Raw genomic sequence first — 23,563 nt, forward strand, 5'->3', positions numbered from 1 at the left:
CAACACTGTTCACCTGTGACACCTGTCATCATTAGACCACATACCTTGCATCTTCTTTTAAAAGATCACTGTACTTTGGTCCAGAAGAACGGACGTTAAAAGGATCAGAATTATCATCTATTTCAAGAGCCTCAGCAAGACGCCTAAATTTGAGGGTAGGAGAGAAAACCAAAACATAACAAAACCACAATCAAACAAAAATAAAACACAAATCCCCCCAGCCTCCCAAACATGTCGTTATTGAAGAGTAAAGACATACAACTCACAAAAATTACAGCCTGTACATTTGAAACTACTCATTTAGGACTTATCCCTAGAATATTTTAGCAAGATCTCAGATGACCCAGTATAGGTCCCTGTAACACAGCAATTATCGCCACAATTATCAGTTCTCTAGGTCATGCTGGAAAGGATTTTTTTTCCACATAGCATTAACTTTCTGAACGAAGAAGTTCCTTGCCCACCTGTTCCTCTGAAGAGCTAAACATTCTTCATCACATTGCAACCTGAATTATAAAAGAAAAATACAATTAGAATCACTGCTGCTACTCATACTTTTCAATCTGCAGCTTTTTGGTGCCTAAAGAAGACAGAAGAGGGTGTGAGAATAGTTTATTGTATTAGATCAGATATTACAGCTAAAAACAAACAAGCAAACAACAAAGATCTTTAAGCACGGAAGCCCTTCTCCAGATCATGAACAGAAGCAGCAATTACCAAAGCCATACAGAAGGTGAGAAAAACAGCTTCTGAATTAGATTTTATTATATCGGAAATTAGATCACTTGAGGAAAAAAAAAGCAGCTGATATCAGCATTGAGGGGATGCTAGGAAGGATAGGAAATTAGCAAAGGAAGATGTGACAAGGTCGCTTACTCCTATGCATCAGAAAAAGTGATCAGCCAGGGAAATCAGAGTAAGCTATGCATATAGAGGATTATGATGCACCATAAAAATCAGTATTTCAGCTGAGCCCATAACTTCTAATGTCAGTAGAGTTATGAATTTCAGTTTCCTGTCTCATCTTTGAATGGTATTTTATTATTTTATTTTAAGGGATTAAAACATCAGAGAAGGATCAAGAGTTCTCCAGAATTTCACAGTGGCATTTACAAACTTCTGCCCCTTCAACGGCATAAGGGAATTCCTTCTGTTGATAATAGTTCCCTGTTTTCAAACAAATAATTTCTACAGGGGAAACTGTCATTCAATTACATGGTTCATATTTGGAAACACACAGCTATATGATCCGTAACTTCTGGTGGTTTTTTCGAAGGAGACAGAAGAAAGCTAACATACTTGCATTCTAAAATCAAGTTGGCACTGTTTAAATTTATTTGCTTGAAGAATCATTTTCTCCTCGTCTAAAAGAGGAGAGGAACGTAACCAATTTAGAGAAGTTACTCTAGGATTGACCAAGTTTGTCATAAAAAAAGCCAAACCCAAACCCTAATAAGGAAACTGAAGTATAAAATGTTTACAGACAGGACCAGAGAGAAACTCTGCACAGTTTGTGTAAAATATTCTGCTATTTTAAATGAATGAAGCAGATTTGTAAGATACTTTGAAAATACTGGAGGCTGACAATAAACTAGAAATCTCTTCCCCCCCCAGTATTTGGTATATGGAAAGAGTGGGGAAGGACTTCCTCTGACTGTCCTTGAATAAAGGCTACCTGCCACAGTTCAGATACCATATTAAGAAAGATTTGCACAAAGAAAAGTAGCTCTGGTAATTTCAGTTATCCAAGGAAAGGGCAGTATAAGTCTACCCATGGAGGAAGATGCGTAGCAGTGACTACAACACAATTTATATTACACATTGCAAAGGCTGGGACACCACTAGTGTCTTATTTGCTCTCCTGACAAGTATACAGCTGTTATGATAGACTTTCAGCTTCAGTAGCTGAAGAAGTCATCTCCCCTCCTTCTACCCCCCACTCCCCATTCCAAGTTCTAACACTGCCAAATGGTTGCTTTCTTTAAACAGGGACTCTTTTTTTGGAGAAGCTGAAGTTGGCTTCATACTGTTGAGTATATTTGTATCTCGTTAGCATTGCGATACACATAAGAACAACGTAGTTGAGGCTCAATCTGGGTAAAGCGGAGACAAAAATTAGTGCTTATATTGTACATTTTTAGGTATTCAATTAATTGAAACGCACAGGGTAGGCTAAAAAAAGAGACTCAATTACTGTTTCCTATTTGTGTCTGTCTTATACCATGCTTATACAGCAGTACTAATGCCATGCCCTTTAAAGTTGCATGCAGGAATCACTATGGCTCTCCCTCTTTCACCTTGTTTCCCCCCTGCCCCCTTCTGAAGTATGACACTGGCCCAGCTAGAAAGAAGCTGGAGGCTGGGATGAGCAGGTGCTCCCATGCGTCATTTCTGGTGTTAGTTCATCTTGTCCATATATCCACAGTTAAAATTATTCCACTGTAGAAAACTATCCAAAAGGACTTGGTAATAATGTGCTCCAATTTCATAGGATTAAACAAATAAACAACAGAATGACTACCAAGAGTTCCTGAAGTATGCTGGTATTAGCTTTTGATACAGGAAGTCATGAAGCAACTGTACGGGAAATTTCATTATTTTGACTTCCACAATGTAAAGGAATATTAGATTTCAACACACATAACAGACTGACTCTGAATTAATGAAAATCACAATTAAGAGAGGAGAGATGGTAACTGAAAATAAACTAAAACCAGAAATTAGGGACTTCAAGGGCAAAGACTTCAGGAAGTCAAGTTTCTGTCAGGAGGAGTCAGTTGGAGAAATTTGACAATTCCTTAAAGAAATGATACTAAAAGGGCAAGCTATTCCAATCCTGAAGAACATCAGGAGGAACAGAGTACCACCAAACTTATGACTTAAGCGGTTTTTGTGACTTAAAAGCAGATTTGCACTGGCAGCCAGTATAAGAACACAGAAGTGCCAATCAAACTGAGATTACAACTGCAAGAAATCTGAAAAGGGTAACAGAAAAACTTTATAAATCGTAAGATGACTAGGGGAAGACATGCCCTATTAATCATCCAGGAAGGAATGCTGGATGCTGAAACAGAAGATAATAGTAAAGAGTTATACTGTCTAGAAATCTGAAAAAATCCAGAGGAACTCTAAGGCGTTTGCTGGGTAGAAAGAAACTTCGAAGCCACGAACATATTGTTCCATACAAAATTATAATGACAAACCAGGCAATGATAGAGAACTCATTCTACATGAAAGTAAAAACATGAACTACTGAGGAATTGCAAAATACTCTTTTAGCAGTATTGTTACAGTAGAGTCAGGCTATTTAAAGTCTTCCTATTTTAGCTGGGATTTTGCTCACAGTATTATGCATTTTCCATGTCGCCTATGTTTCAGGTACACACAAGGGTTTCAAATATGTTTCTATATGTATTTCCTTACCTGGCCTGCTTCATTTCTTTTTTCGTAATAAGCCTACTGATTTCCACTGAATCCCCAAGCTGTAGATCTGTTAACTTAGTGGCTATAGATATAGCAGCTATTCTGAAAAAGAAGAGCATTAGATTTCATTTAAGACAACATATACACCTTTTTCAAAGGTTTATAAAGCTGCAGATTTAAACCTCCAGGTTAAAGAAGTATGACAGACTGACCGTTTCCTCATCAAATTACAGAATGGGACTCTAGTTCCACATCATCTAGCCTCCGGAGTCTAATCTAGCTACATAAATTAAGAGGTTACTCTCTCTCATCTCGCTCAAGCAACTAGGACCAAGAAAAGCAAATGGACATGCTTCTTCAGGGAATTTTTCAGAGCATCAATTCTAAACAAGTCTAAACTAGGCAATGTAATACTCTTTCTTCTCACCTGCTTCATATTCAAACTACAGCTGATCATATAGCTTTAACTGACTTTTTAACTTCTAAGTGATTCTTCTTAACTGTGTGCAATTAAAACCTGTAAAATTAATTTATAAAGCACTTAGAAATTTCCTTAGAAAATATGAATGATACATGCCATAAGGAAAGAGCATAATGCCTACTGAGACTGTTACAATTTTCTTTATGAAGACTCTTCATCATTCTTTTCAATAACAAGCCTTCCTTGTCTGATTTTCTTGCTAAAATTTCTATAACTAAAATATACAGCAAGTTTTTAAGTGAAATATCCCACACCATCCTCTAACAAATTCCTGAAAATGGAACAATCTATCCCTGAACCATCTTTCCTGTTAAATTCAGATAAAAGGGTATGTTTGTGTCTGTATGTTTTGCATCACATTCAGAGATCAGATCATCTATATCAGGAAGGAGGATAATCATATATTACATAAAAACAAAAGGCACTGAGAGGCACCACCAGCTTCATATTTATCAGGTGGTGACAAAGTCTAGGTACTGGGCCATTGGATGACATGACATCATTTGTATCATGCATACAGATATAGCAGCACACTCCCCCCCTTCCTGTTCCCTTGGGCATTCTTTCACTGACAAAGCGCAAAGCTGTTTCATCACTCCTGTAATGTTTTTGAAAACACCTGGATACCCCATTAACCTGCTGACCACTCCACAGTAGTACTGCAAGAGTTACTTTGTTGTGTTTGGTTTTTTGGTTTGTTGTTTTGTTTGTTTGGATTTTTTTTCCCAGCTTATCATCAATTACAAGCTTGTGTCAATTTAAACTGGTATTTCAAAGTTCAGACTTCTGATTTGTATTCATAGTGAGATATTAACAAAAAACTCCCCCTTTTTTCTAAAAAAGAAAAAATGATCACTGCTCCTGTAAGTCTATCTTGCATTCAACTTAGTAATGACTATAACTGTTCTTAACTGTTTCCAATTAGCACATTTTTCTCACTTTCATTAGGTAGAATTAAGCACCTATTGCATAGATGTTAAGCCATTGTCTGTCAGAATTTGAATCTGGGTAGTGTTCAGTAGGAACAAAAGCAGCATATCCTAAGCTGGGCTAGTACTGGGCCCTCAAATCGCAGTTCCAAACAAAAGAGTCATTAGGAAGCTTTCTTTGAAAGACAGGAAGAATCTGTGACTGTGTTCTTCTATCAAATGGAACGCAGAGCAGAACTCTGGTTGCATATCAACTCTCGTAGATTAATTTTTTTACTCCCTCTCAAGCACACCCTCAGAGTAAGATTTTTTTAAAAAAATTATTAGTTTTGCTATTTTCATTTCAAGAGTTCCAAAGGCCTCATTTTCTTGTTTTCCTTGTCCTCTCTTGTAAGATAGAAAGAGAGAAAGAGAAATTAATTTAGAAATAGGATCTGGAGACAAATCTATTGCAATAAATGCAGTTGCGTAGGACTCATTTGGCATATTAAGAACTTACATTATAGATGCCAAAACTCTCCTGCCTAAATTTAGCTATTTCAGAATGACTTCAAATCACTCTTTAGCTTCCATCATCTGTACTGACTAGGTTCCATCACATATTAAGGGAAACCTAGAAAGCAACTCACACATAGACTGCTCTATGTAATCACATACGTTCAGGAGCCTGAATCTGGACCTGTCCAATTAGTCTGTATCAAATTGGTCTAAGTGGGTAGAGCAGAGTTCCACAGATGGAAGATTCAACCCTAGACACACCACCAAAGTTAGACTAGCAACAGTGAAGAGAGGAGTGTGTTCTAGTACAGCACAGCTGGTACAAAAGCTCAGGGGAAAACAAAAAACCCACAAAGAAAATGTACGTGAAAGTGCAAAGCAAGTGTGAAAAAGCTTGTGAATTAAAAATATTTATTCAAGCCTGAAACTTAATCAAACTGCAAAGAAGTAAGTCCAGTAAGGAATTAAAAGAATTATTACAGTACTAACCTTTGATATGTATTAGATGCTTCTGAGCAAATCATAGTTTCCTTTCTTCTTCCACATTCACATTGAAGATCAACCTGTTGTATCACACAAGAGAGCAGCTTTTTTTAAACTTTTGGGCGTTTATGGCCATGGAGGGATGTTAGGGAGGGAAATTAATTCCTTTTAAAAGTCCCATTTTAGTGCAATAATGGTAACTATAAGTTCTAAATATTTTTTAAAATTTCAATATTGTAAGTTTACAGAAAAAAATGTCATGCTATCAATACACAAACGTGATTTTTTGTCACAACTGTTACTGGCTGATAATTGAACCAAATAATTTGCCTGTGAATTTGCAGTGAAGTTTCTTTGGGTATCTAACCTTTGCACAGCAGGATGTTGTCGGGCAGGGTGAAGAAGGATGACATGGAGCCATACATGGATGATTACAATATAGCCTTGGAATAATACATGGCTGTTTACACTCTTCATCTATAAGACATTCTCCTTTATGACAGATTCTTTTACATTTGTGCATTCCACATTTTAACATTTGATTGCAGCGAAGTCCGCAGGAAATGTCAGTAAGATGACAAGGAATATTACTTCGCAGCTGGAAGAGGGAAGGAAAAAGATGACAACTAAACATTAAAAAATTATAAATACAAATCTCAAAGTATTTTTACTGTTCACACCTTCATTTGGCACTGTTCATGCAAGAATCTTAATACTAAAAAAAATTTAGGACAAAGACTGCGTTTTTCTCTACATCATAGTCCAATATAGCAGTTGGTCTGAATGAGCAGGGCATAAAAGATATACTTTTCTAATTTAATCACATTAAAAAAGTACTCCAGTGATGTATGCCATTCCAAAGAGGCCACAAAAATCTAAGCCTACAGTCCTAGAACATTATTTAGTATTCAAAAACACTAAGTGTCCATACTTACTTCATGCTTGCCCATACACCATTTCTGTGTGAGATAGGTACAGGGTGGACATTTCTCCTCACTATGACATGAGTGGTACACTGCAGTCACAGAGATATAAAAGCCAGCACAATTTTATTAGCATACTTCAGTCACATGCATTAAAGACAATACACGCTATTAAACATGAGTTTGCATTTCAGAACTACTCAGTTTATGGAAAGTATGATGCTTCATGCAAGGACAATCTGCTCTTTAAGGTACTCTTTAAAAATTATGATGGCAGGTTTTTAGGGGAATATTCTTCCATATTTTCTAGATTAAATATCAGAGAATTTTCTAACTTCTAGGCAGGGTTACACTATCAGGCAGAATTTGTCAGAAAGCATATCTGTTTGACCTGTGCTATATTATTTGCAATCAGCTGATGTAACATAGAAACTAACTGTTTAACGGATTAACTGTTTAACTGATTATCCTATTGTTTTAATAAAGCACTTAATCTTTGGAATATAGCATTTAATGTGTTGTGACTATTAATAATGACCAGAAAAAAATCCAGTGCTTTTACCAGTCAGAAATACAACTATTCATGGCAAGTTTTCAGTTGGTCAGCTTTTATGTGTAGATTTGTGAAAATATTCAAAACTACTGAAAAGGCATCTAATAAAAAAAGCAAATATATTATCAGACTGATGTATACTTTTTCTACATTTTGATTAAAACAAAACAGAACAAAAAACCCAAGCAGAAACTGAATAGCCCAACGTACCTGGATGATCACAGTCATGTGGCCTGGTGCATGTTTTTTTACACTCTGGTGGCTGAGTGCCACAAGGAACAGGGGGGTAAATCACAGATTCACCACAATAACAAGTTAACTCGTCAAAACCTGAAAAAAACAAGTAAAATATATCCCAATGGCTAGATGTATTTGCACTTCTCCACTATGACAAAACTTTAAATAACATGCAAATGTTTTATTCCAGCTTTGTGTTTTGATATTAAACATAGCTGTAGTGAGTTCATTAGCTTTTGTGGATCCTACAAGAAAACTGGACTATGATCACTTAATTAGGAATTACGCTTGCTTTTAGAGAATGGATCTTTGACAGCAAGATTTTAAACTGGAGCAAGAGAGATGCTCATGTCAAGTTGAAAGCTGTAGCTGTTCTATCCTTGACTTAAAAATGGGGAGATACCTCTTGAATTCCCTCCCAGAAAGCACATAATTCAAGTATTTTGCCCCACTATCACTTTTTCAGACCAGTGGTTAGATTATGCCCTTTTGCCAAGCCCTGCACATGGTACTATGAAGATTCCAGAGAAATTACCAAAAGGCCACCAGTCTGTAGACTTCCTCCTATAATTTCTTCTGTGTACTTCTTTATGTCATTTAGTACTACATGGATCCTCATAAGCAGCTGATGAACTTGTACAAATACTTCAAAGCCAACTTTGTATGTTTTGGAAGTTTTCTGTCTCAGGCAGTATACATTTCCTTTTTTCTAAATTTCCTTCCACATTTGGGAAACCAATTTTAAACTCTGATCACAAGGTTCCAAATCTCAGTGATAAAATAAAGGAATAGAAATACTTACATATACCATCCCAACTAAAACTTCACATTGCACAAAAATTAATGCAGTTCAGTGCTGTTTTTCAGACTATAAAGAAACTGGGAGGGAGACTGATTGGAATGCAAACTACAGTTAAAACAAATACTTAGAAAAACAAGACACTAAGAAAACATTAATATCAGAAGTCATATAGAAGGAGATTTGAGAACAAAACGAGAATATGATTGATCTAAAAATTAATAAAGAGATAGTGGATAGGGATTACAAGAAAGAATGGTGAAGGAGGTAAGAGCAATAAAAGTACAAAATAACAACTCCAACCTGGAGAGGAGACGACTATGTTAAGGGAGCTGCTGAATTCAGCAAGTTCTCTGACTCTGGGAATCACAGGACTCCTCCTTCCTAGTCTACCAAAGCAAATTCTGTTGAACTCTAAAACCCCGGAGGTTCCTACTGTCTCCTTCCATGGATATGATGGCTGCTGGATCAATATGCACGTCCAGCAAGTAGCAAGACTGAACACGTATTCCAGAGAGACAAGACACACAATACATACATGACAATAACATGTCGGACACACAGACTAACCCAGAGCCAACAATAAGATTCACAAACAGGAAGAGCAATAGCCAAGTCCTCTTCCTCCTCTCATGCTTACCAGGATTGAAGTTCACTAGTGGACACACACACACACACACACACTCTAGACTCACGTGCGCAGCATATTCATGGATCTCAAATATTAGCACAGGCTCTGCCCAATATCCATACCCGAACACATCCCTTATCCAGTCACTGGCTGATGCCTTGGGTATTTCCAGAGGCAAATCTCCTCCTACTAGCCAGTCAGTCCAGCTTTGAAGCAAGTTCAGTAGCAAATTACTCAGGCACACACAGGCACACACAGGACTGAAGTTAACAAGGAAACCACACACACATCCTGGTCTCTCCAGGTGCTGGCACCCAGACCAAGGGGCCCCTATAACTTGTGATCCCATTCTCCAGCTGCTGGCATACAGTGTAGTAAGTATGTCTAATCTCTCCAGTTGCTATCATAGGGACCATGTTCTTCCATGATCTGCAGCCAAGTGTCCAGTTGCTGGCACTTAGACCTCTCACACACAGAATAGCGAATGAGATTACACTGAAAGATATTAAAACTTATTCTTAACTGGGACAGGATAGACAGTAGTTATCAGGTGCACACAGCTCTGTCAGGGAAGTGGACTGACCAGCAGCTTCATTTGTGCAAATGGTGCCTTTTACCTCCCCTTTCCTCTATTTCCCCATGCATCCACCTTGATTCCTCCCAAATAATCTACCAAAATAAATCTGTTCCCATTGGTTCCAGTTTAGCTACTCTGTACCCAAATCTGCTATTTCTGGTATCATCAGCTAGGTCATCCCAGCATAACACAACTACTTAAGTTCTATTGGCCTTCCAATATTCCACTCCCAAAAAGGTTCCCAATACCCACCTCCCCTAATTATCTGCAAAGCTCAGTCATCTCTCACCCTTAACATCTGTGAAAACCATCCATTGCTCATAGCACTATCTGCAACTTTTGTCAGCTTTTCGTTGTATTTTTTGTTATATTCAGAAATTTCTCATGTCTCGTTTTTTATGATCTGTTCAGTCAGTTAAATCTTATGCCAGGTCCTAATCATTTGTCCTTGCATCTCAGAGTACAGCAGTTAGTAGAAAGGACATTTTTTGTTTAGGGAGACCCAATTACAATAAATTCCAGCAAATAAGAATGATGGGGAGAACAAAACTTTAAGCCTTAGAAGGAAGTAGAAAGAAGTACAAAAAAAAGCAGAGAAGTTTCAGAACATCCATGGATTTTCTGTGGAGAGCAAGCACGGGAAAAAGAGTAGAACTTCTGTTGTCCCTCACTACATGTCTCAAAACAACCTATAACCCTCCAGGCTTCACAGCCACAAATCCTCCTTGGTTCAGGAAGATGAAAGACCAGAGACCAAGGTCCCTGGAAGGCCTGAGTGTTCAAGAGCTACACTGGCTGCTTGCTGTTGATGAGAAGTGATAGGTGAAGAATCTTAACTACAATGAAGGTTTCTTAACTAGCACTAATCGGGATAATGGGGAGAGAGTGCAGAGATAGAAATAGGTCATCTGACAAATTTAAAAAAAAAGAAAGCTGTTTAATGCTGACATAATTTATTTTCCCCAAGAGGTGTATTGCTGTCTTGAAGTAGACTGGGTATGTATAAAGAGACCCTGGCATAGAAAGGGACCTCACCTCTCAGCACTGAGGAAACGACACTGGAAAGCTAAAGCACGTAAGAATCACAGAGAACCACAGAGGTGTAGATGCACTCTAGTATTGCATCTTGATACCAGCCCTCACTATTCCCAGCAAAACCAGTAGTGGAGATGGAGGCAGGGGCAAGAAATTCAGTCTAATGAGTGACAAGTGGCTTGCAGCTGACCATGCCATGGCACACGATACCATGGCTGATGCAGCCCAACTACACAGTCGTGGCTAGACAGGTACATCAGAGCCAAGGATGGAATTCTTAGTGCTGAGAAGCACTCCTCATGAGCTACAGGGTCAGAATCACACAATGTATGCCTCTGAAGTCTCAACTAGCAGCATTCAGGGAAAGCAAGTAAGAAATCTTTGGAGATACTGCTTAGCAGATTTATCTCTAGACAGATTCAGAATGGGAGACTTCAGGGACCCAAAGGTTTAAGCCAAATGATCATTAATATCTGGTTCCTTGAGTAGGTAGCTGGTTTTCCTGTGCTCAGAAAAGGGCCTCACTGCAAAAATTCTGCAGTAAAGCTTGACGTCTCAGGTGTACCACATCCAACAGTGGAGCAAGTTACAGGAGAGGCAATCCTCCAGGCTGACAGGCATCTGAATCTTAGGTCTGAGAGTGAAATACAATCCTCAAAAATACTGCAACAATGTGGAGAAGTTTAATGATCTTGAAGATCAAATCCATGAAATCCAGCAAAGAAAAATAACTGCTCAGAAAAATCTGTGCATTCTGACTCAGCTAGACCAGAAGTTACTAACAGGACCTCCGAGACATTCAGATTACTATTTTGCTTTGTCAAGAGAAATGTTTGGACACAGAAACATTTATTTTCTTGAAGAGATAAAGTCAGCATGCACATAATTCATAGGCTATTAAGTGAGACTACAACACTATTTCAACCACAGTGAGCTTTAGAGGCTCTAGTACCTTTTCTTTTCCAGGATGTTTCCATGAAATGTTGGTCCCCATAAAAATTGAGTTCTTTGACTATGTCCATGTGATATAGGAGACATGCATGTACTACTCCAACAGTATCCTTACAATGTACAACACCTGTCTCTCTCCTTTTCACCAGTGTCATGAGGTCTGGTTCACACTTTCAACATCTCACTGTCCTCTTTCCCACATTCCAGTGAACAGTTCCAAAGCAGTACCCAGTTTCTGAGAGAGGAGACTCACTTTTCTCCAGCAGTGACTGCAGAACTACTAGACAAAAGACAGTATTTGATGAAAGCTGAAGGGGAACTAGAGGTGAGTATTTATATTCCATTTTAGAGACACTCTCCCCTCAGTTTTATTGCAGATTACAGCAGATGCAAAAATAAACCTAGAATTTGCAGCTCTAAGACTTAACACAATGATGGATTTAAAGACAACTTTCAAACTTCTTAAGTGAACACTGAGTAGAAGGATGGATATAAGCTAGAAGAATCCATTAAGGATCTTTTCTGCCCAATTTTCAAAAATTGTGTTTAATAAACAGCTTATAATTTCTGTGGTAAACTACATCTGTATAAAGAAAGGGGAAACCTACATTAAAATATGAAACTGAGAAAAAAATTAAACTGCTATCACATATGAAGATGCTTCAGATCAACTAAAGGTTCTGCTAGCAGAAGGAATCATAGAAGCATTCTTCTGTCTGCTTCAGGCCAAAATCAGAAAAATTTAGTATCATCTACCTATTAGAATGGTGCAAAATAATCAGCATATGGTCCCTTACATCAAGTGGTAAAAGCAGTTGTAGAAAACTAGTACATTCAAGTGGCACAGCTTTTAATACAGTACATATCTGTCTAAAGCTATAGCACCAGCTTAAATCTTTAAATAGTTCAGCAATCCTAAGAAAATTAATACCTGCTGGCTGTCAATCTATTTCTAGCAATTCAGTACTAATTTTCACCATCCAGAATATGACCAGAAAGCCTAAGACACACACGACTGACATCTCTTATTTCTTCAAATGGTCCTGTCCAGAGAAAAATCAACAGTGTACCAAGTTGGGAAAGTCAGAATTCTAAGCAGCTGAACAAGTTTTGCTACATACTTCAATATCTAACAGCTATTACATTGCTAAACAAGAGTTCTTGTTAACTTAGAAATTATCTTTATAAACTGCTTTTTTTTCTTGCATGATTCCTCAAATTTTTAAGTGATTGGAAGATAAACATAAATAACTGAATATATTTCACTGTAATTCAATTTAACTATTAAAATCCAATGCAATAAACTCATCTAAAATGAAATAACTTTCTCTTTCATAAAAAAAAGCCACACAATCAAAATCAACTGCATATTCTTCAGGTTCTGGTCAATTTGAATCACACTCTCTGTCCAACAGTGACCAGTCAAGTGAATAAATTTCTATAATATATAAGAAGTCATGTACCCTTGCACATAACTCACTTGTTTGCCAGCATGTTTGACAGCTACCCCGATGACAGGGCTCTTCACATCTGTGAAGCCCACAGTTCAGTTTACGACCACAAACCAAAGAACACTTATGTTCTGTGTCCTAGGGGAAGGCAAAAAAGAAAGCAGAATTAAGCCACAAACCCCAATGGTTTATTTTTCTCCGTAAGGTCATAATCTACAATTACGTGATTGTATGGTGCAAAAAATAGCTGAGGCCTGATCTATACAGTTTTTCCATCACTGTATGGATACACAGTTTTTAAAACGGATTCTGTTGAGACCTCTGCTCTAGACATAGCTACATGATAGTTTGTGTGTCTTGTATTAAGTAATACCCCTCCCCTTCACATTCTCCCTGGAGTACCACTGCATTAACATAAAGCACTTTTACATCGATTTAATTGCATTTAGGCTGGAATGTGGTTTTACGTTTATAATTACACCTATGAAACAAATGCTGCAAAATAAATGCATGCACACAAACTTTTTGAGCATGACTAATACTGCAAATAGAGCCTGAAGGTGCACAGAAGTGGAAAGATACAAAAGCAAATAAGTCTTAACATCACAACCAAAGCCAAATCCACATCACAATGAACAATTTTATAAAACCATACACAAACTTACCACACAGCAAACTTCATTACACTTGTGCCGTCCACATGACCTTTTCTTGTTGCATCGCTTGTCACACATGAATGTAATAGCAGCTATTAAAAATAAAAACGCAAACCCCAAAACAGTCATAACTTGTATGTATTTGCTTCTGCTGAGAACAAAAGCTGCAATCACAATATTATGCTAAGGCTGTTGCAAAGCATGGTCTAGAAGAGACTAATACAGAGTAAGCCAGCAAACAGACTTAAATTACTTACTCTTCCACATTAGTTCCCCATGTGAACACTTAGCTTCCTTTAAACAAACCCTTGTTCAAAAGGATTTCAGAGAACAGAATACACGAAACTAGTTTATTTCACATTAGTCTTTACACCATAAACTCTGCACAACAGAACACAGAAAACAGGATATCTGATATACTGGAGTACCACAAACATCCAATTTAAGACTGTTCTAAACGGTAAGGCAGTAAAAGTCAGCTAAATACAACTACTGCTGATATGCTCATGAAACAGTGCTAAGAAGGAACATCCTTACCACCATCCACAGATAACAAAAGCAATCACTTCTGGATTCTGAAGAGTAAAGTCTTCGCAGACAAAAGCTCAAATTAGGAAACATGCATATTACTATCTTATGTGTCTTGTTAGTAAGTACCTCAGTATGACCGGGGCCAGTCAGGTAAACATTTCACTGAGGTTAATTTTGAAACGATACATCCAGAATACCAAGAAATGATTCCCATGTCAAACAGGAACTCTCTGCCAGGCTTAGATACAAAGACCAGCAGCATACAACTGTGAAGCAGAATGAAAGCTTGTATTTCCCCAGAACTTGGACAAAAGCAGAGCAAAAAGCATTACTTGGCATTTGAGCTGTGCAAGTTCACCCAAAGATATGCAGGATGCTAAGGGGCAACCTACTGAATATGCAGGTAGCATAAGAAGCTGTTCAAATTGAAATAGCTTGTCTGGAATCTTCAAAATCAAATGCTGAAGAAGTCTTTCATTTCTATCCAACTTTTATATAAGGAAAGAGGTTTATTTCAAACCTCTTCCCAAAAATAGCACCATCTCAAGAAATGACCAACCAAGTATGGATAAAAGAAGCAGTACTGATAAGATTTTTGCCACCTTCGTCAAACCCAAAATTAATATGAGCTGTGTATCATTTTTAAAACAATTTCAAATTAATTTGTAGCATAACATTGTACCTTTATTTCTCAGGAGAGCACAAGGAACTTCCTAGGAAGCAAACAGGGAGCCATTAGGTTAAAGTGAATAAAAACAACTGAAACTTACTTATCTAGGAAACACCTAGTCACGTGAAAGCAGCAGCACTCTCAGTTTTCATGCCTATAATGCTTCTATATACAAAGGTAAAACAAAAGCTGGAAAAAAATCATCAAATCTAACACAATACTTTTTTTTCTTAGAGGCTCGATACCAATTAAAAAACATTGTAGTTTTGTGTTCCCCACTTAATTCATCAGATCATGCTGTGAAGTGACAGAAAGGGATTTGCCCTAAAAAACCCCAGAAACTTGCATGGAGGACACCAAGAGAGCTCTCCCAAGCAATACTGACAGAGTGCATAAATTTGTGCTTTGACCAACTGCCCCAAAAACGCAGGTCTGACCGGAAAGGTAGGGGAAAGATGGAAAATCTCATGATCAAAGCCACCTTACATAGATTAAAATCCTCAACACGAAAATAAAAGGTGGTGGATGGAGAGTTGATCAACTACATTTAAATCTTCAGTCGTCACAGCTTTACATTCCAACTTGTCATTTCTGAGCATCACATTTTTCGTGATGAAAATGAAAGATAATCTGAAGCCTTCTACCCTATAATTACCTTCAGCAAGCTTGCAGGAGAAATCTTCTCCAACATTAAGCAAAATCTCAATTATTTCTATGCACTTATATATTCAGAAGCCACCTCTACTTGCTATTATTACAAAGGTTTAGCTAGCTTTTTATGTTAGGCTACCTTTCTTCTCTCAGTTTACACTACTCTTAGTAAAACTACCATTCTTTGTGCTATGTAAATACTGCCAGATAATATAGGATATTGCAGCCAGCTTAAACAAATAGAATTCTGTGTAAACGCTGTAAAAATACCAAAATATTGCTTTCACAGTAAGTAGCCTGTTAGCACTTCAGAGTATAATCTAGTTAGCATCTATCAGTTAGCATACAACAGAGGGTTCTTGCAACTAAGGAGCATAAAACCTCTTATAATTCTTAGCTTTCTTTTCCTCAGCTATTTCAGTTCCTTTTTCTCCACAGCTTTAAAAAACAAAGATTATCTGTTTCCATGGTCAAGCTTTATACACCTACCTTTTTTTTAAAGCCACAACGACAATAAATATTTGATGTATGAGAACATGGTTTACAGTCTCCTTCATGGCAAAGGCTTTCACATGTATGAACGAACTCTAGCAAAATGAAAATACAAAAATTAGGAATTAATAAAAAAATAAAATCCATGACCTGGAACTTCATACTTACTAGGACCATCACTGTTCAAATATACTAAGCTTATGTGCAGTTGGGTTTCCAAACAAATTAACTATTTTGAGTTAAATGTGCAGAAAGTTTTGTCCTTATTTTCAGCATTTTATAGACTAGCATTTATAGACTAGAGTTTCAGGTCTACAATTAACATTGAAAACGCATACATTTTCAATATTTTACATTAACATATATGATGCTGTCTTACCCAAGTTCCAGGAATTTTAAGGAATTTTTAATACCTTTTCAGACTGCAGTCTTTGCAGTGGCTTTTACACTCAGTTTGTTTAAAATCCAAAATCACAAATCAAATAAATATTTTTTGAAATGAAAGAGTTAAGAACCTTTTTTTTTAAAAAAACAATGAGATAACTTGAATACTACAACGCAGAAAGTTCTAATTACCATAGCTACCACAAGAAAGAGGTTTGCCACATGTTTTTCCACACGACGGGATAGGATCTGTGCATATTTTTCGTTCAACACATCCTAGTTCCAGTAACTTGCTGAGAGGAGTCTGACCACAGGGACAGCGATACACTACTTGTGGAAGTCGTGGACAAAGCTGGCAAGGCTGAGGATGGCATACTTGTGTGCAGTTGTGCCTCCCACAATTTAATTTTCTGGAAGAGAAAAACAAACCCAAAATAAAACCAAAGAAACAAAAAAAAACACACACAAAAAATGGGGTGAAAGAATTACCTAAGAGTATCATGATCACTGAGTGTGAATAAATAACCTTTTTTTTTCCAAAAGCCTATAGTGACCTTACTTGCCACATATATTCTGACATGAGAAATTCCCAAATCCATCGGAGAATTCTTCCTCTGTCCCACACAATACTTCTCTAAAGTTACTTCCGCAGTAACACACTGAAAAGAAGCAATATTCCACAGAAAACAACATGAGAGAATATCAGTGACAGAACACCTCCAGCAGTACAGCAAATATTTAATATTATAGTAAAATGTGAAAAATTGTTAGTCAGTTTTTAGACAGATAATGAAATTGCTGCTTTTTAGATTTATTTCAGCAATAGAGGTTTCTCAGTCCTACAGAAGCTGTAATTCCTGTTGTATTTCTTTTGATAAGGAGATAAAAACTAAAGGGGAATTACTATTTGCACAAAAAGCTTACATATTAAAGCAGTATACGTAAGTTAATAATTACCTTAAAAGTTGAGAAAATGAACTTGCAATTTTCTATATAAACTGTTCAACAAAAATGTATTTGTATACTGGCGCACCTACTTGGACAATTTAATTTCCACTTAAAACCAAGTTCAGAAACTGAGTTGCTTGTTGAAATGTGTTTTCCTATACTTCTTTCTATCCTTCTTCCATATACTGTTTAATCAACTCTCAGAATTATAGTAAAAGACTAAGTAGGATCACAGGACAATTCGGGTCAGAAGAGCCCTCAGGGCATTAGCTAGCCCAAGCTCTTTCTTAAAGCGGAGTCAGCAATGAGATCAGACCACGTTCCTCAGTGGGTCCTGAAAACCTCCAAGTTTCCAAGAAAGAGTTTTTCCTTATAGCTAGTTATGACATTTCAACTTAGGCTCATTGTCTCTCATCCTCTCCCTATGCACAGCCTGTCTCTGTCTTCTTGTTCACCTCCTATTTGCTATTGACAGGCCACAACTCAGCCTCCTCACGCTAACAAAGCCCAGTACCACCAGCTTGTCCTAATAGGGCACATGCTCCAACAGCTTAATCATCTTGGCAGGATTCTTTCTAGTCATGTTTATATTCTGATTTAAATATATAGTGATGCTGACACATCTTCAATTTTTAAAATATTCTAGCAATAGATTCTAGCAATAGATTTTGGTTTTGTTAAGAAAAAAATAAAGCACTTGTGCCTTGGCACTGGTTTTTTCAACCCTCTTGTTTTCATAGCATAGCGTGGATATACATAAGGCATTCCAATACTTACCTTGCTGTGCTGTTAATTGGCAAGGTGAACATTTTCCTGCATGGCACACTTGAGTACAGCTGTGCTTACCACAGTTTAAAGTATTTCCACATACATTTGAACAATGAATTTTTGTTGATTGGCCACAGCGGACTGAATGACTGTAGAGAAATTACACCATAGTCTGTCAGCTACCTTAATATCTATAGAGCATTATTAAAAAAGAAAATACTTTTTCAGTAAAATGCCAATGCCTCTGAAGGGCAGAATAACTTATTAATGAAAGAGTTTTTAGCAAATAGCCCCATTATCTTTCCCCCTGCTTCCCCTCTCCTGCCCCTGTACAATAGGACACTTATCACAGTAGTGAGCCTAAGGAATTTTCTCTCAAAAAAATGGAAAAAAGTAGTGACACTCTAACTTGAACCTAATATATGGTTACGCATTATGCCAGAAGAGCAGATATTTCTATTACAGACGTCTTCCCAAAGATTTAAACAATCCTAAGTCCACTGAGCAAAATGAAGATAGGGATGTGGGCCTTAACAGCACAGTGGTCTATGAAAAGAGTTGGGTTTTTTAATTAAATGTTTTTTTTAAAAATGGGACAAAACAATAAATTCTCTTATTTTTCCATTGTGGCTGGCCTCATAGAATGGCTGTAAAACAAGCATTCAAAATAGTAACTTTAAAACATCTTAAAGTCAGAGGTGCCATACCATACATCTTGGATGCTAATACTGTACATATGAAAAAAATGCTATTTAGAAGAAGTATTATATGCAGTATTACAAAAATGGGCAATCTGGTGAAAGTAGCTGGCACCTGGGAAAAATAATAAATGAAAGTTGGTTGCATCTATTAAACTGTTAAATAGAAGGAATAGCTAGAATAAAGAGAGGTCATTTTATTATGTAAAATAAAATTCAGCAATCTACAACCAATCCATTTTTTTACTGAAGACAAAGTGCTTTCAAGTACGAACACTGCCACAGAAATAGCTGCACCTTCTTTTGAAAAATTAAGATCACTTAGTATTACACTCAAACTTTCAGAAATAATTGTAAAAGTCTGAAAACCTTTTTTCTAGAGCAAGAATGCTAACACTGAAATAGATTTTTGTTTTGGTTCTGGAAGTGAGCACAGACAAACATTTTATTACACAGAATCAGCTTTAGGTAGCTAGAACAGGGACTCTAAAGACTCAGAACAACTGAACATGAGAGATCACAGACAGTATGGGCAGTACAGTCTTGCTGTTGGCAATGACACTATATGCTTCAAACATGCAAGGAAAAGATAGCCTTCAAGTCTGGAACATACTACAGACTTCTCTCTTGCTAGTGGTACAGCTTCCCACAGATGTACATGTTATTTTTGAAATTATTATTTCTGGAATGGAGTAACTCTACATTCCATTCCATTCAGGTAGAAAAGGTGGGAACTTTTTTCTACTTCTTTCACTGAGTCTTCTACAGAAAAAAATAAATAAGTACTAGAATAGGATTCCAGAATCAAATCAACTCATAGACTGCTTGGACAATTCAACCACATGTACCATAGACTGATTTTAACGCAAACAACTCTTTTTCATATTAATTTTTCTTAAAGAATTAAAAGTAGTTGCATTTTTTTAAAATATAAAATTCTCCAAATTATTTCAGAGCACAGATAAAAGTTACAGCTCAGAATAAACTTTGTACTGTAAACTTTTTATAAACTATAAGAAAGGAAAATTTTATTATATAAACTTCTAATAAACTATTCTTATGTAAACTTCTATTTGTATAATAAAAGCATCCTCACCTTGTTTGTCCACATTCACATGTTTTTGTCACAAAAGCTGGGCATGAAGGGCAAGGTCCTGGATGGCACAGGCTTAAAAATAAGTCAAAAAAAGCAAACAAAATTGTAACATTAACTTCAGCTTTAATACACCCCCAGAGAAACAGTCTACCATGACCCAATCCACAGTGCATTATCAGAACATTATACAAGCCACCTACACTCCTGCAAGGTATGAAAGCATTATTAACATAAAAAAATATTAAATTATTACAGTTGTATCAGTCTCAAATGTCACTGATGCTGAAGAAATTCAGTATTCCTGCTGTTGCCAAATCAACAGTAACAGTGCTACTAACACATTACGTACTTTGCATTTCACCAGCAGAGATACATCAACTCAACTGTGTTCATCACTGATAACACTCAAACATCACAGGCCTAAACCATTAATATATTTCTTTCTTCAGTGATCTTAAGTAGATTAGAGACAAAAACTTCTCTATGAATTTCTTCTTTTGTGTTGGTGGCTTTATCTTTGAACTCAGCATTTCTAATACCACCAGTAAGAGTTGATGCTCCTCTTCCTGTAAGGTAACGTACGGGAGATGCGGCAAGTATCCCTCAGTTTCCTTTCCTGCCATCAAGTGCAATTTTCTGAGTGTCATCAATACCAGTCCTTTACCTGGTTATCAGATCTCACCTCATACTTCAAGAAACACTAGATGGTCCCTACCTGCATAAGGCCTCTGCTGGACATAGACAAGCCCAGGTTTGTGAAATACTCAACTTGTCTATACTCTTCCTTAGACAGCATCCAGCTCCTCACTCATTTTCACCAAAATGGGCTAGCTATTGCCACACTTAACACAAGCATCCAACTGAACTCTACACCATGGAAAGGCGATTAACACAATGACATCTACATCAAGGAAAAAAAAGGCAGATTGAGGAAATACAGTTGGGAATTGGCCAACCATTAAAAAAATCCATATGCAAGGTTTGGGGTGGGGGAGAGCTAACCCCCAAAATCCAAAATATAAATGAATAACCAAAGTAGCACTTCAGCAGAAAATCATTTGTTTTAGTGGTATAAAGGGGATCAACACATAGGTGTAAGCTGGTTACAGGTAACAGTAGGCTGAAGAATTGCTGTATCTCTGTAAGCTCATTTTTCACCAATTTTAGACATTCCTTACAAGCATAAAAGAGATGCCAAATAATTTGAAAGCCACAACCACCAGGGTCACAAAACCAAAAGAAACATACCTGTGATTCAAACTGAATATACGCAGGATGCGTATGTCTTGTTACATCATTTTAGACAGTGCTTAGAGACAAAGGCCTCAAAAATTATGTTCTAACACTGCAAAGTATAAAACTACGACCAGTTAGACATACACACCACCCCCTGCCAATAAAACACACTTGTTGCCTGAACCTGGCTGTCATCCTAATCTCTCTTAACCAGGGTATGAGCTTTAATATCCTTTCCAAAAGCACCTATGTGATGCTGTGAGCTCTAGACATCCTTATTAACCATATCAGGACCTGTTGTCTTTTGAATCTTATTAATTATTTGCCTCAATTTCTTGCAAGGAGACACCCTGTCTTTCAGGATGCATTTGATGCAGTCTGAATTTGCCACCTTCTGATTAAATTGAAGGCCTCATTTCCTACTCAGGGAACACAGCAGGGATAAAATCCCCATATTTTCAATGTTTTCTTGACAAAATTAATAAAGTATTAAAGGATCCAAATCTTTTCCCATGACTTAATCTAATTCTTCCTCCTCAGCCACAGGAGTCCAATGCTTACTCAGATTTAAAGGGAAAACAGATTCCCAAGTAAATCGATCCACTTCAACTTGCTACTTCAGATTACATTAAGAATAATGTCATCACCTAAGCAGCACTTGGAATAGCGCAACTGGCACCACCAAAACATTACATCAACAGTCACATCACTCTCAGAGCTGCTTATTCCACAGGGGACAACCATATGCTATAAGCTAGGCTTGTGTGAAACAATGCATACAGAAGTCAGAGAGCAGGAGGGAGACTGAAGTTTAGACCACCAACAACTATTACAATGGCTTACAACACCTCCTGTAGTCTACACATTTCATCTACACTGGAGAGGGAGAAATACAAGCATCCTAATGCAAAGCAATGAGAACAATGTTCCTCTGATGTCACATATGAGAACAAGAGGGGATGTTCATTTGATCCTGGTAGCATCACATCAGATAGCTGCAGTGTAGATATCTGGAGCGTGGTTTCTGAAAACTGACAAGTACTGCAATTCAGATTCTGTTGCTAGGCACTGCATAAATAATTCTGATACAAAGAACAGGGGATAGCTGTAAGTGCCTAAATCCCCCATACTCTGATTGCTGATGCCACAAAGAAAGATAAGAAACTAACCAAGAATCAAATGATTCATAAAGCAGGTTCCCCAAGACTCAGATTGAGGTCCCACCAATGAATAGGGTTCATAACAGGATTCATCCAGATTAACTGTCACAAGCTCACAGACTGCAGATACAGAGGTATGCTCAACTAGAAGACAATGAATGGAGCTGGACTTTAAATAAGAATCCCACATACTTCAACTGCAAAGCGTTTCCCAGAGTAGATGGGATTAAATACTGGAGAAATGGCAACATCAAGAATGCCGCACCAAGACTCAGACATCACACCAGACCCAGTCCACTGCCCATAATAATGGGCACATCCCTACTATTAACTAAAGTCACACAGACTTGAGAATAGCATGAATAGTTTATCCCAGACAATTCATCATCCTGTTATGCTGTGAAGTAGAAGGTCTTGACAATGACATGAAACATTTGACCTGGGGAGGGGTGGGGGTGAGGGGCTGAAGAAAAGTAAAACAAAAAAAGCTTTTAGGATCTCGGTGACCATAATGGCATTTCTGGTTCAAACTTTATCACCTTATGGGAGCCTGTGGGAGTAGGGGAAAAAGGCACACACCAGATCCACAATCCAAAGAAAAAAGTACCCGCGAGAAAGAGTTCTGAGATCATCTCAACTCAAGCAAGAACCATGAAAGAGACTGCTAGCCTTGATGGCAACAAGTCCACCTTTGAGTACTCTTGGGGGAAAACTCTGCCCAGCTACAGATCATTATCTGGACTTCCAGATCAGTTGAGGCTGTCCAGTGAAGAGGAGCTGATAAAACAGACTGTCAAATATGCATTCAGATGATAAAGCTTCACATCTTACTCCACCACTTCTTGATATAGCAAGTGGGAACCAGGTTTCTACTTGTTTTTTGATACAGATGGAGGCAGCGTGTCCTCATAAATACCTAAGATTCCCACATGGGAGGAAAAAGTCCAATATATACTGAGGAATGCCCAAAACACTAACACTGATGCTGAAAGTGCATTCCCCTCCAGACCACTATCACAAGACAGAGAGTGACAAACACACCCATTTTCTTGATCTGCACCCTTGCTGTTTCCTTACCTCCAGGACTGGATGATCTCAGCATGGTTATAGTCGTGTGGAAGAAGCTGAATTATAACACTTTTACATTTGCTAAAACTTAAACCAGTAGTAAACTGGGACTTTAAAAGGTCACTATTTCCATGTAGATCAGACTACTAGGGACTACAAATTCATAGCCTGCAGCAGGCACAATATCGCCACTGTTCAGAATTCTTCCACAGAAGAGAACTTCCTCTTCTTCCC

At 37.5% G+C, this 23,563-nt stretch overlaps 1 protein-coding gene across 3 annotated transcripts in view; it reads right to left on the reverse strand.

Annotated features, from left to right (window-relative positions):
- Window positions 1-23,563, reverse strand: part of NFX1 (nuclear transcription factor, X-box binding 1) — a 71,858-nt gene that overhangs the window by 24,328 nt on the left and 23,967 nt on the right. For all 3 annotated transcript variants that reach the window (XR_010371630.1, XM_064443789.1, XM_064443790.1), the window contains exons 6-20: window positions 19,866-19,937; window positions 18,081-18,220; window positions 16,915-17,014; window positions 16,548-16,765; window positions 15,969-16,066; window positions 14,841-14,871; window positions 13,637-13,719; window positions 13,001-13,109; window positions 7,501-7,620; window positions 6,750-6,829; window positions 6,182-6,412; window positions 5,821-5,894; window positions 3,424-3,525; window positions 465-506; window positions 45-143 (exon numbers count right to left, since the gene is read on the reverse strand). Coding sequence is in view for 2 of the 3 variants with exons in the window: in XM_064443789.1 (XP_064299859.1) it covers window positions 45-143; window positions 465-506; window positions 3,424-3,525; window positions 5,821-5,894; window positions 6,182-6,412; window positions 6,750-6,829; window positions 7,501-7,620; window positions 13,001-13,109; window positions 13,637-13,719; window positions 14,841-14,871; window positions 15,969-16,066; window positions 16,548-16,765; window positions 16,915-17,014; window positions 18,081-18,220; window positions 19,866-19,937 (1,599 nt within the window). In the remaining variant the exon portion in view is untranslated. The remainder of the gene's footprint in view (window positions 1-44; window positions 144-464; window positions 507-3,423; window positions 3,526-5,820; window positions 5,895-6,181; window positions 6,413-6,749; window positions 6,830-7,500; window positions 7,621-13,000; window positions 13,110-13,636; window positions 13,720-14,840; window positions 14,872-15,968; window positions 16,067-16,547; window positions 16,766-16,914; window positions 17,015-18,080; window positions 18,221-19,865; window positions 19,938-23,563) is intronic.

This window comes from Phalacrocorax carbo, chromosome 2, assembly GCF_963921805.1.
Source record: "Phalacrocorax carbo chromosome 2, bPhaCar2.1, whole genome shotgun sequence".
In the NCBI taxonomy this organism is placed as follows: domain Eukaryota; kingdom Metazoa; phylum Chordata; class Aves; order Suliformes; family Phalacrocoracidae; genus Phalacrocorax; species Phalacrocorax carbo.